This window comes from Neoarius graeffei, chromosome 15, assembly GCF_027579695.1.
Source record: "Neoarius graeffei isolate fNeoGra1 chromosome 15, fNeoGra1.pri, whole genome shotgun sequence".
In the NCBI taxonomy this organism is placed as follows: Eukaryota; Metazoa; Chordata; class Actinopteri; order Siluriformes; family Ariidae; genus Neoarius; species Neoarius graeffei.
This window is the reverse complement of record NC_083583.1, coordinates 21,363,969-21,378,231: the sequence shown is the minus strand read 5'-3', so window position 1 is coordinate 21,378,231 and position 14,263 is coordinate 21,363,969. Positions and strand designations below refer to the sequence as shown.

General features: G+C 41.6%; 1 protein-coding gene across 4 annotated transcripts in view; it reads right to left on the bottom strand.

Moving 5' to 3' along the window:
* The window catches only part of LOC132899249 (trafficking protein particle complex subunit 10-like), a 48,605-nt gene extending 35,254 nt beyond the window's left edge, over window positions 1-13,351 (bottom strand). For all 4 annotated transcript variants that reach the window (XR_009656672.1, XR_009656673.1, XM_060940997.1 and 1 more), the window contains exons 1-2: window positions 13,162-13,351; window positions 9,424-9,505 (exon numbers count right to left, since the gene is read on the bottom strand). Coding sequence is in view for 2 of the 4 variants with exons in the window: in XM_060940997.1 (XP_060796980.1) it covers window positions 9,424-9,505; window positions 13,162-13,222 (143 nt within the window). In the remaining 2 variants the exon portion in view is untranslated. The remainder of the gene's footprint in view (window positions 1-9,423; window positions 9,506-13,161) is intronic.
* Between the last annotated feature and the right edge of the window lie 912 nt (window positions 13,352-14,263).

Genomic DNA, 14,263 nt, shown 5'->3' with positions numbered 1-14,263 from the left:
ATGCAGCATTAGAGGAATAAACCATTTTATGGCATGCTGTTCTAGGAAAATAATAAACTGCACTTTAGGTCAGGCCGCATCACACCACCCGGTCATTGATTATGTTCCTACAAAAGCATGCTCCATTATATTACATATAAAAGATCATTTTGCAAAAATCAATTAGCAAACCTCAATGCTACAATAAATATGCATCATAAAATACATTTAAATATCAATATTTTTTTAACGGCATCTTAAAATCTGAAGACATCATAAAACCACAACTGGTGGGGTCACGTTGTCTAATAAACTGCACAGAGCAAGTATTTTATTAGATGTCAGCCCATTATGTTATCCATTTTTTTAAAGCCCCCCAAATTAATTAATTTATATATATTATATTTAAAAAAAAAAAAAAAAAAAAAAAAAAAAACACGGGGCTGCAAAAGTAGGTATACAGTAATGAAAAAACATTCGCACAAAATGTTAGTATTAAATGAAACCTAGCACCGCTATTATAATACTGGAATAATCCTTACTGTATACCTACTTTTGCAGCCCCCTGTATATTTTAAGACAACAAGAATCGTGTTTGCGCTAGGACAACCATCGTTTACTCGTATCTGTGTCAGCACTGTACATGCGCTATCTAGCAGAGTTAGATTTGCACTTCATAAAAGTGAAGTCTGTTTATTCGCATATTTTGTTGCCAGTAAAAATTGCATGATCTGATTAATGACAAAGATCTCAATCAATGAAGTACAAAGTTAACAGACAAGTAAAAACTGACAATATGATAGCACCAGAAATGTATAAAAACGTCTTCCATGGTGGGCCCATTATCGATGTATCAAGGTTTTGTTACACAGGTAAAATTCTACACAAAATTAAAGCAACCGCACACGTGACAGCAAACACATCAAAGCGGCAAGAGAACATTACTGACTTCTTTAACAAATCTAATGTTGCAAAAAGATCCAAAACGCAAGGTAATTAACACTGGACAAGTCTTGCAATGACTGCTATTATCATATAACGAATTATGCATGAAAAATGGACCATGTCTACGAATTTCTCCAGATCCAGGATGTTTTAGAGTGATAGGAGGCAAAACAAGCAATGCTTTGCTCTATAATGTATGAGCCCACAAGTAAAATAGGGGAAAGCGGGGAGAGACTTGGGACAGTTTGTATTCCCATGAATTAATTTCAACCAATCATGTTTTTGGATTACGCCAGAAGTTAGATAATGCCCTAAGACTAACCTACTTCCTTTGAAGTCATGAAGCTGGACACTGCAGTAAGGTCTGTGCAGTTTATGTGCGGATATATCTCTCTTCAAGCACACGTGATGCACTTTTTATCATATAGACACAAAGTACCCAAATTTATCAAAACAACTTCATTAATTTCCTCACAAGTTACATACAGAATTCTCTATATGTGCTAAAGGCGGCAACCGGACTTGCTTGAAATCCTTGAAGACGTTTCGCCTCTCATCCGAAAGGCTTCTTCAGTTCTGTCTGACTAGTAGGTAGTCAGACAGAACTGAAGAAGCCTTTCGGATGAGGTGTGAAACGGCTTCAAGGATTTCAAGCAAGTCCGGTTGCCTTCTTTAGCACAAACGGGTTACGATGACCTGGATGACTGAGAACCTTCACAGACATGTAGAGAATTATTATACATACAGGACACTTTTTCTGATGGAATAAAAACATGTATTCCATTCCCTTCTAACAGGTTTCATAGCATGCAATATTGTTAACATATTGCTTATCCTACGTGTATTACATCACTCTACCCAATGGAGAATGAGCGTTGAATATGGTTTATGATACTGCATGGTTGTCAAAACATGATGTTGCACATCAGACGTGTAAAACTTCCGCGCTAGTGACAATCTGTAAACAAGCATGGCCACCAGGTTTGCTTTGTTAACTATGGAAGATTTTGAGACAGAAAGACACACTGATCACCTGAAAGGAATGTGTATGTATAACTTTTTTCATGGTAACTTGTCTTCAACTCGTTCAATATCATGCTAGCTGAATGGAATACATCTGATGTACCACTTAATGTCAGCCTTTATTTTTATTTCTATCCATTTATCTTCTACCGCTTATCCGGATCCAGGTCACGGGGGTAGCAGCCTAAGCAGAGCAGCCCAGACCTCCCTCTCCCCGGCCACCTCCACCAGCTCTTTCGGGGGCATGCCCAGAAAACCTCCCCTGGGAGGTATCCAGGGGGCATCCTAACAAGGTGCCCGAACCACCTCAACTGACTCCTTTCGATGTGGAGGAGCAGCGGTTCTACTCCGAGTCTCTCCCAAGCTTCTCACCCTGTCGCTAAGGGACAGCCCAGCCACCCTGCGGAGAAAACTCATTTCTACCGCTTGTATCCGTGATCTCGTTCTTTCAGTCACTACCCATAGTTCGTGACCATAAGTGAGAGTGGGAACGTAGAGAGTGGGCCAGTAAATTGAGAGCTTTGCCTTTTGGCTCAGCTCTCTCTTTACCACCACAGACCGGTTTAGTGTCCGCATCACTGACTACGTTTACATGCACATAGAGAGAATCGAATTTCTGCCGTTGCTCGACTGAAATCGAAGTTCAAAATGCCATGTATACACCTTAATTCGGCTGAAATTGAACCGAACTTGATTTCTTGGAATCGAGCTACACGACCTAGATTATGCGATTTCTACCGAGCTACTTAGTGCATGTATACCCTATTGAGCTACGCATTCGAGCTACTTACTTCAGCACTGCCCCTTCCGGAAGTGACAAGACCACAAGGGAAACACAACAGCCTCGGTCGGCATGACAACGGCATGAATTTTTTCTTTTTGTGGCATTGTTTGCACTGTTAAAATTTAGCTCACTTACTGTATCACCAAATACATCTGTACAGCTGTTGCATAGCTGTGAATTGTGTCGGAAAAAAAAAAAAAAAAAAAAACAGCCTCGGTCGGCATGACACTTCACCTTAGGCGCCCACTTTATTAGGAACACTTCTGTTCGTACATACAAACTACAAACACTCTTCTTAGAGTTTATTTTATTTTTAAAAGGGACAGTGCACAAATTAAACATTATCCCTGTGGTCAGGACAGATGTCTGTACCAGGTTATAGCAGTGCATGCTAATTTCCGCCTGTAGTCACTTTGTTAATACTTTTGAATAGCTCTTCATGACGACAACCGGAAGTGTACCAACACGATGGGGCGTGTAGCACCACCTGTGGCTCGGGTGCACAATGCACCTCATAACAATAGCTCGATTTAAACACTGTGCATGTAGGATTGGATTTCTCTGGCACCCTGCTGGGACCTTCAGCTCGATTACCGACAGCAGCTCGATTTGGATGTGCATGTAAACGTAGTCACTGCTGACGCTGCTCCGATCCGTCTGTCCAACTCCCGCCCCCCCTTACCCTCACTCGTGAGCAAAACCTGAGATACTTAAACTCCTCCACTTGAGGTAACAACTCCCCCCTGATCTGGAGTAGGCACTCCACCCATTTCCAGCTGAGCGCCATGGCCACGGACTTGGAGGTGCTGATTCTCAACCTCATTAAAACTGGATAAAGGTGTTGTTGTTGGAGCTGTTTTTCTGGATCTTAAAAAGGCCTGTGATACTGTGAATCATAATGTACTCATTCACAAGCTTACCTGCTTCTCTTCCAATGCAACAAACTGGATGAGATCCTATCTATCGGATAGGGTTCAGTGTGTGAGGGTGAGTGGTGAAACATCACCACCCTTAAGCAATGAAAATGGGTGTACCCCAGGGATTGGTCCTAGGACCAATTTTATTCACTTTGTATATAAATGACCTACCATCAGCATGTAAAGGATGTGAAGTACAGATGCATGCTGATGATACAGTCATCTATGTCCATGCAAAAACTAAAGCACAAGCAGCTGCTAAACTTAGTGAAACAATGGTGCATGTGCAAAAATGGCTTACTGACTCAACTGTACCTTAATGTAAACAGTCTGCATGTTTTTTAGCAAGACAAACACTGCATCAGACTGTGATCCTAAAGTCCAGATATCTGGAGAGATCGTCCAAACAGTCTCTCCTTTTAAATATCTAGGTATTATCCTAGATTCAAACTTCTCTTTTAAAAAACAAGTAAAAAAGGTAATGCAGACAACTAGGTACAATTTGTTAAATTTTAGATATATTAGAAACTGTCTGACAACACATGTTGAAGCTTTTTATGAATGTAATGATTATGCCTCATGTAACCTACTGTACGACAAGTTGGATCCAGGCCACAAGCACAACATTGAAGCCTATCCTATCACTGTATAAGCAAGCTCTCAAGGTGCTAGATAGAAAGCCCAAGCTCTATCATCACTGTAATATACTTGATAAATATAACATCCTTAGCTGGGACAACTTGATTAAACACACTGATGCCTATTGAATTTTTTAAAATCATAAATGGTAAGGCACCACCACCACTTTGTGCTTTCATAAAGCAGAAAGATTCTAACAGTAAAGCTACAAGCTACCTTCAACACCATCCAGCCCCTACTGCTTCAGGACAAACTGAACAGGATGCAAGTGGACCCCTGCCTGGTCACCTGGATCTCCAGCTACCTCACTGACAGGCCGCAGTACGTTAGGCTGAAGGACATCACGTCTGACACTGTGATTAGCAGCACCGGAGCACCCCAGGGCACAGTGCTGGCCCCTCTTCTCTTCACCCTGTACACTGCAGACTTCTGCTACAACTTGGAGCTGCGTCACATTCAGAAGTTTGCCGATGACACAGTCATTGCTGGATGCATCAGTGACAACAGAGAGGAGGAGTATAGGAGCCTGGTGAGGGACTTTGCTGTGTGGTGCAACAGGAACCATCTGCAGCTCAACACCTTGAAGACCAAGGAGCTGGTCATTGACTTTGGGAGGTCCAGACCAAGGTCACGACCAGTTCTGATTGAGGGAGTCGAGGTGGAGGCTGTGGATTCCTACAAGTACCTCGGGCTGTGGCTGGACAGCAAGCTGGACTGGACTTGCAACACCAAACACTTATACAGGAAGTGACAGAGCAGGCTATACTTCCTTAGGAGGCTGCAGTCCTTTAACATCTGCAGGAAACTCCTGTGGATGTTCTATCAGTCTGTGGTCGCCAGTGTCCTGTTTTACACCGTGGTGTGCTGGGGGGCAGCACATCCAAGAAGGACACGTCCAGGCTGGACAAACTGATCAGGCAGGCCGGCTCTGTGGTCGGCATGAAGCTGGACTCTCTGGTGACGGTGGCAGAGGTCTATGGACAAACTACTGAACATCATGGACGATGCCAGTCAGCCTCTGCACACCGTCATCAGCAACCAGAGGAGCCTGTTCAGTGACAGAATGCTCCTTCCCAAGTGCAGGACGAACAGACTCAAAAACTCCTTTGTCCCTCACGCCATCAGACTGTACAACTCCTCTCTGGGGGGGAGGAGGGGTAACCAGGGATGAGAATGAAAAATATTTAAAAAGTCTGAAAAAAGACGGGGGTTTGGGGGCCGCAGGCACCCAGCGGGGCCCAGGGGCAGAGCCCCGGCGGGGGCCCAGGGGGCGGGAGCTAATGATTTGGGGCTATTTTTTAACCCCCAAAACCATTAATTTTATCAGCAAAAGTTGCAATTTATTTGAAAATAAATTCCCCTTCTTGGTGGACTACCAGGTGAAAATGATTAATATGGTACAAGAGACTTGTTTTTAATCAATTCACATTTGATGATTTCAAAAAATCAATGCACCTTTTAATATAAACGAGCTCTACAGTATTATATTTCTGCATTTTTGCTATTCATGTCTTTGAATACTCTAATCCTTTAAAATGAAGTGCAAACCAGAAAAAAAGTTCTATCATATAATTCTCTTAAGCTTTCTTCTGATGTTATCATGGTAGCAGGAGGTGTTGCATATTAAGCAGGCAACATTCAACATCACTTATCACTTCCCTTTCAACTGTTGTGTGTACTAACTAGGTTTTTCTGGACGGGATGTTGTGTAATGTAATACAGATACCATATGGTCAGTTTGAAGATCAAGATGGTGATTTTGAATTAAAGAACAGGCATGTACAATTGGCATTACATATTGGAAATTTAAAAAAAAAAAATCAAAAACTATAAGTTCATCTCGGCCTAAGAAATTTGAGCAGACGCTCCCGCGCGGCACATGCCAGCAATCCCCCCCCCCATGAAATGGGCAATAAGTAGGAGAGTTATACACGGCATCATACCTAAAATTTTATCAGAACTATAGATACGATACTATGATTCTCCCCAACATGCTACATTAGATAAGCTAACCCCATTTATAAAAAGATACACACTTATATATGACGTGTATTTGATATATATGATGTATATTCATACATTGTTACTTGACAGAAATCTTCAATAAGTTTGGTCTTTTCATGACAGCCTGTTGTAGACCTAAATATAATGCACATGAAATGACACTACTCACCTCAACATGTCTTTTACAATCATTTAAGCCACCATGGGCAATGCTGAAACCACTGTTGCAAACAGTACATCGCGCAAAACTGTCATTATTTTTGACCCTTATTAGACAGGGATATTCTTTTGTGTAATCTGAGGTGAAGTGGGTTTTGTACTTTCGTTTTTTAGGGCGCGCGCTCTCTCTCTGTCATGCCGATCCTGTAGGCTGCACTGGCTCAACTGGAAACTTCGGCCCTCGAGAAAAGAGATAAAAGCCCGCCCACACTGAAAGCTGATTGGCTTATTTTGCTGAGTAACCCAATCAGGATGCTCTTTGTCTAGCATGCGCTACATGAACAGGCGCACACACAGTCTCTCTCGTGCTCCCTCGCGCACTCCGTCGCATGCGCACATTCTAAGATGCGCGATGCAGATATTAATGTTTCGCGTGCACGCTCTTGCTCGCTTGCTCTAGATTACCGGGAGATTTTCTCCAATTTGCAGACATCAGGTAACCACATGCGGGAGACTCCCGGAACTTCCGGGAGACTTGGGATGTCTGCGTTATAAGGTGACCACAGATCGTTAACCATACATCCCCCCCTGAAAATTTCTCAACGAATTTACATCGATCTCAAAAACCATCATTTTGGTCTGAAAAAATCGGAAATCCGCCGATCGGCGGAAAATTCTCATCCCTGGGTAACAGGAGGACAGAGGATGGGAAGGAGCAGTAGCCTAGCCTAACAATAAGCAATACCAGACAATGTGCAATATAAAGTGCAATATCTCTCCTACTGCTGCCCCCCCTCCTTTTCCCCCCCTCCCCCCTATCTTATTCTTTTTATATATTTGTATATGTAAATACTTAATTTATTTTAATTTATCTAGAAGTTTTCTCTATTTCTTTTCTCTGTAATGATGCTGCTGGAATCTTAATTTCCCTGAGGGAACCCGCCCAAAGGGATCAATAAAGTTTTATCTAATCTAATCTAACAAGTTCTGCCCTAAGAGGCAACTGTGTAATCCCTCATAGGTACAGTGCTTTTAGTCGACTGTACTTTTCTGTGAGAGCGTCTAACTTATGGAATACTTTACCAACTGACATAAGAAACTGCACTTCTTATAGTACGTTTAGTCACTACCTAAAGGAATGGTTTCTAAACAATCAATGTATCATGTAGCTAACTACATGATACTTCCACCATAGACACTGGCCTTCCCCTATTTCCAATCAAATGTTGTCTGTTGCCAGAGTGTATGATAGTGAGTGACGTCTTTTGTCCTGTCTATAAGGTGTTGTCGTCTCTGGCATTCTTTGTGGTATGGTGTATGACGTCTCCCGTTCGGTCTATGTTGTTGTCTACTGTTTTAGTGGCTGTATTTGTAAGACTGATTCAGTTTGTAGTGATGGGAGTGTCTTGATGGCTTGTCTGATGTGTAAACACTTTGTTCTGTTACTGTTTTTATCAACCTGGCTTTTATAAAAGTTGGTCACATGGGTTTACAAACATTATGCCTAAGGACTGCAGTTGAAAATTAGCCTGCTGGCTAACACTGGCACATTTACAGTTTTTCTGATTAACGTGCAATGCCCTTTTAAATAAATAAATGAAAAATGAAAATCCCAGCCGCTTCGCACTTGGTTGCAAACCGTTTTTATTTATATTACACACACACACACACACACACAGTTCTTCTGAAGTTTTGTGTCCTTGACAACAAATATTAAATATCAAATATTTGAGATATGTATTGTGCATCATGAGGAATCATGATATTTTACATAATTCCCCAGCTACAGACTCCTTTCTATCTCATAATAAGTGCTTTAGCAAAAAGGTAGGCGGCACGGTGGTGTAGTGGTTAGCACTGTCGCCTCACAGCAAGAAGGTTCTGGGTTCAAGCCCAGTGGCCGACGGACGCCTTTCTGTGTGGAGTTTGCAAGTTCTCCCCGTGGGTTTCCTCCGGGTGCTCCGGTTTCCCCCCATGGTTCAAAGACATGTGGTTAGGTTAACATGGGTATTAGACGTGTGGTTAGCAAGGCACCTAACCCTCTAACTGCTCCCCGGGTGCTGCAGCATAGCTGCCCACTGCTCTGGGTATGTGTGTGTTCATTGCTCACTTGTGTGTATGCATGCGTGTGTTCACTACTTCAGATGGGTTAAATGCAGAGGACAAATTTCACTGTGCTTGAGTGTGCACGTGACAAATAAGGCTGCTTCTTTTTCTAAAGGCGTTCAAAGATTAGTTCCCCATCATCTTGAATGGAGCTGGGGTGTGAAATACAGCAAAATACACCATTTACCCAATAGTTTATGGACACCTGACCATCACACCCATATGTGGTTCTTCCCCAAACTGCTGCCACAAAGTTTGAAGCCCACAACTGTACAGAACAGCTTTCTATGCTTTCACATTAAAATTTCCGTTCATTGGAACTAAGCAGCCCAAACCTGCTCAAGCATGACAATGCCCCTGTGCACAAAGTAAGCTCCATGAAGACATGGTTTGCCAAGGGTAGAGCGGAATAACTCGAGTGGCCTGCACAGAGCCATGACCTCGACCCCACCGAGTACCTTTGGGATGAACTGGAACACTGACTACGCCTCAGGCCTCCTTGCCTGATGTCAATAATGTTTTTGTGGCTGAATGAACACAAATCTCCACAGCCACGGTCTAAAATCTAGTGGGAAAACCTTCCCAGAAGAGTGGAGGTTATATAACAGTAGCAAAAGGAGGACTAAATTAGGAATGTCATGTTCAAAAAGCACAAAGGAGTGTGATGGTCAGGTGTCCACAACCTTTTGGCCATATTCTGCAGATGCACATTGCTAACCAAGCATCTGCAATGTGCAAATACATACAAATTAATGAACGAAAAATTTAACACTGAGAAATTCTCATCCTGAAGCATACCAGTCATAATGTCTGATGATGATTACGCTATTATACAGTTCTCTAAAAATGAATAATGGACAGACTCACCTTCTCCACTCCATAGGCTCCCGGGGAAGCTGCTGTGCCAGCAGGCTATAAAGAGCAGTTAAGAGGTTTTGGTCCCCAGCACCTATACATCATGCACAAACACACAGGATTCAGGGTTATTGTGTTTTCCCATTAGTATCTTCGGATACTTTCTCTGGTAACACTGAAACGCTAATTATTAAGTAGTCCCCCCCAACCACATATGCCACTTTCACACCTTCACGTACTGCAACAGCTACAAGAACTGACGTTTCTGCATGGTTGTACTATATCTCTTTATAAACTCACCTAATTGCTTTTTGAAAATGCAACAGAACGTTAAAATACATAGTCATGTAAGAAATGGAAGTGAAAGAATGTGTTTGGGTTGTCATCCTATGAAGACACACACCCTAACAAAAAGGGTGAATGCCACACCTTTACTAAACAAGCACTGGGGTTTGGATTTTACAAGACAAAGAAATGTATATTCAAACATACCATATAATTAGTTAAAAGATACTCATTATTTGATGCCTTAAAACATCACTGACCACCACTACCCTTGTGTTCCATTCAGAAGATGGCTGCCAAGGTAGGCCATATTTTCGGCAGTGTTTCTGCTCATTAGATAAAATCGGTCCCATTTGGGAGGCAGCATAAGGACAGCTGCCCTCTAAGACTTCTTATTTTAGACAGCCCTGCATGTGTCTCATTCGATCGCAAGGAGAGCAATCCGACAATTCTGTTTACTCAATAACATTTTGAAAAAAATGCCAGATATCATGTGCAATGCTGTGAAATGCAACAAAAGGTTATTATGATATAGCATTTCATCAGCATGCACGTAAGGATACCACATATCACCAATTCAATAAATCTTGTCCCATCTGTTTACACATACGCACGTCCTAACCCATTTCTGATTCCTGTGAATAGATCATTCCCTGTCACTAGGCTGGAAACTACCCTTTACTGGTCGTATCACTGCGATAGAAAGAACAAATGATTCGGTTGTTTCCATCATCTTTATTGCAGTATTCAAACTCTTTGTATTTTGCTTTAAAGACTTGAGCTTTGTTTTTTTGTTTTATTAAGCTTCCACCTCAGATACAATAAATAAACATTAAAAAAAAGTATTAAAATATACACATATGATAAATATAATGGTGGGGGTCACACAACAGAGCTAGGATCCAATAACAGTGTGCCCTATTAAATAAAAAAAAAGGCATGTACATATAAATAAAACTAAATCATCATCTATACTTAATTGATATTCAAAAGCCCGTTCAGCAGAAGCCTGAAAAACATTCGCCTCATAGAAACGTGCTTGTGGATACCACGAATTAAACTATATTCTAAAAATCTCATAAGAAAAGAATAAAATTTATAATTATTACGTTTCAATTACTATGGCCTAATATTTATAATATTATTTATACTTAAAAAAACTGACTGAGAATTTCTACATCTACTCAATAACAGCAAACATTAGTTGTTAGAATATTTCAGGAAGAGCAGCACTTAAGGCAAATGGATTTCCAAGTATTAAAAACATTAATGTCAAAAGCATTATTAAAAGCATTAGTATAGTAAGTAGTTAATTGAGCTTTAAATTGCTTAACAGATCTACAGGAACGTAAAGAAACAGGCAGGGTATTCCAAAGCTTAGGCAACCTATTAAAATAACCAGTCTGAAAGAGTTTAGTTCGGCACTTCGGAATTATCATAGCTTATCCTGGAATGTCCTCATTGACAGCCTGGTGTGAAAATGACCCTGCAGAAAATAAGACAATTTATTTCATCTGGACTCCACCAACTATCTTCTATGATTCACATGCACCAAATGATGACTTCTGACCCAACCGATCATCACTTAACAATGACTTTAGAATGAACAAGAGAATTGGACGTGGCTGCTGAGATGTGAATCAAGTGACCAGATATCAGGCATGTTTCAGATTTAATGACTTGATCTTGAAGAATATTGGGTATCATATGCAACAGCATCAAACCTGTGATGGACACCGTATACGTATCGTATACTTTATTCATCAACATTGCAGATGTTGTCTGAATAGAGTTGATTTAACAATAGGTCATACAAAAATGTCAAAAATTAAAAATATGTACATATTATACAACTTAAAATAAATATAACACAGAATTTAAGATTAATAAACACAACAGGACAATTAAAACAATCCAAATTAATTCAGTAAATAAAGATGATGATGTGAGAGTCTTGAGAACAGGTTTTGGGGCAACATGAAAGGATTTAAGTAAAATGAGCCTATTGTATCAATCAGTTCTTGTTCAATATGTCTACTAGATAAGGTATAGCTGAATTTCTGTGCCTACTGGTGCGACAAAAGAGAGTGTCAAATTTATTAGAACCACATGTGTTCCGACCCGTAATATGTTGCCTGAGTGGTGGAAGCCACGCTCGGAACCGAGTTCAAAAGCGTTTGAGCGAATTTGGCACAGATGGTGGTGCGTCGATGCGCTAGGGAGCAGAGATTCAGTGTGGACAAGGATGTAACAGTCATTGTATTTAGTCCCAAGGATTATCTTGCATGCCCTTTTCTGTACTCGTTCCAAGGAAGCTGATTGTACAGAAGTCAATGCCGGGTGCCACACAGGTGCAGCATACTCCAAAGAGGGTCGGACATAACCCATATCGACTATCGTCAAGTCGGGAACTGATACTCCAAAACGCTTTAGCCGACAGAGAACGAAGAGTTTTCTGTTTGTGGATGAGACCATGTTATCAACTTGCAAGTTCCATTTCAAGTCACACCGTATAGTGAGTCCAAGCACCTTGATGGCTTTCACGATTTCCAGGGTTTGTCCATTAATTAACAACGGTGCAGGAGTAGCTCTCACGAAGCTTGCATGTAGAACTTGACATTTACCAGGATTTAACTTCACTCTATGGTTTTCGACCCGATCGTTCGGTTTGTTCAAAGTCGGCTGAAGGGAGCAAGGTTGGGTGATGCATCATACTGTATGTTAGAGATGTAAACGCAATCCAAGTAACAGAGCTGTACTGACATCAAGGTAACCAGGACCTGCTGTAGTGTTTAATTTTCAGCTTTAAATCCGGATATAATCTGGGATTTTGCTGTGTCGTTACCATATAGCATGTTCAGCAGCACGTTAGTACTTTTCCTTTAATCAGGGCTGCATTGATTGATTGATTATTCAGTGTAACTGCATGCATGCATATGCGCATGCGCACTCGGGCTGGTTGGCAATTCATAACTGGAGAAATGCAATTATTCATTTTACTTGTCTGGGCTATTAATATAAGGTTACAGATGGAATATATGGTACGGCTAACATCTCAGATGTCAGTACAGTCTTTAAGTAAACTCCACCCACTGGCATTCCTGTGGACTCTTAAGATAGTGAAAAGGTTTATATAGTACAAACCCTAATCAGAATGTACATTAATATAAGTTTAATGACAACATGCTAGGTTATATTAACCCCTGTACACCGTATATACTATATATCCTCCATGTTTCCAATTTTAATTCATTTTAACGGCACTCTTTATACAGGTGGGAGTTGAAAATTCACCCCCGTATGAAATAATCCGGTATAATAAAGTTATGAATAAAATGTGAAACCCGTCGCTAAGCGGACTAAAGGCTAGTTCTGCAGTGGACACTGCAACGCTCGCGCACAGCAGCATTAAGCTAAATGCCCAAAGCTAACATGCTAACAACAAGCGAAAAAGCCGACACTCACATGTCACTATGGGTTTATTCTCCATCGTATAAATGATGGGCTTTTCCTCATGGGACTCCATGGCGTCTGGAAACGAGCATTTACTCCACCATGAAAACGTCCATTCGGCAAATCAAACCAACTGAGCGCTAATAACTGCAGTATACCAAGGTATCGCCGAGGCCCCTTTTCCTCTCCATTTCCCTATTTGCTGACGCGATGACGACTTCCGGTCCTCGTGAACGTGAAAAGCGGAAGTTGGACTGTGGTTGGACTGCTGAGCTCTATATAAAATCTGAAGAGTTGTTAAGCCCAGTTCCCGCTGTAGAGATGAGTGAAGCCAGCAGGCCGCCATCTTACCACTCTCATCGCGTGTGTTTAGCTTATGTTTTATTTAAACCGATCAAATTTGCCCCAAGAAAAGTATCTCCTGACTTTTCCCCCCTTTCATTAGCTCCTCTTATTTTCTCAACTTTACCCACATTCCCTACATATCTTTATAGTCAAGTCAAGTTTATTCGTATAGCGCTTTTAACAATAAACATTGTCGCAAAGCAGCTTTACAGAATTTGATTATCTCTAGCCGCTTTATCCTGTTCTACAGGGTCGCAGGCAAGTCGCCAGGTCATCACAGGGCTGACACATAGACACAGACAACCATTCACACTCACGGTCAATTTAGAGTCACCAGTTAACCTAACCTACATGTCTTTGGACTGTAGGGGAAACCGGAGCACTTGGAGGAAACCCACACGGACACAGGGAGAACATGCAAACTCTGCACAGAAAGGCCCTCACCGGCCACGAGGCTTGAACCCGGACCTTCTTGCTGTGAGGCGACAGCACTAACCACTACAGCACCGTGACGCCCGACTTAAAATATGAGCTAATTTTATCCCTAATCTATCCCCAATGAGCACGCCTGTGGCGACGGTGGCAAGGAAAACCTCCCTCAGATGACATGAGGAAGAAACCTCGAGAGGAACCAGACTCAAAAGGGAACCCATCCCTATCCGGGCAACAAACAGACAACATGACTATAACATTAACAGTCCTAACATAAAGTCAGCTTCGTTGATACTATAAACCCCCCACCGATGGAAACCCGAGCGCAAAACCGTTC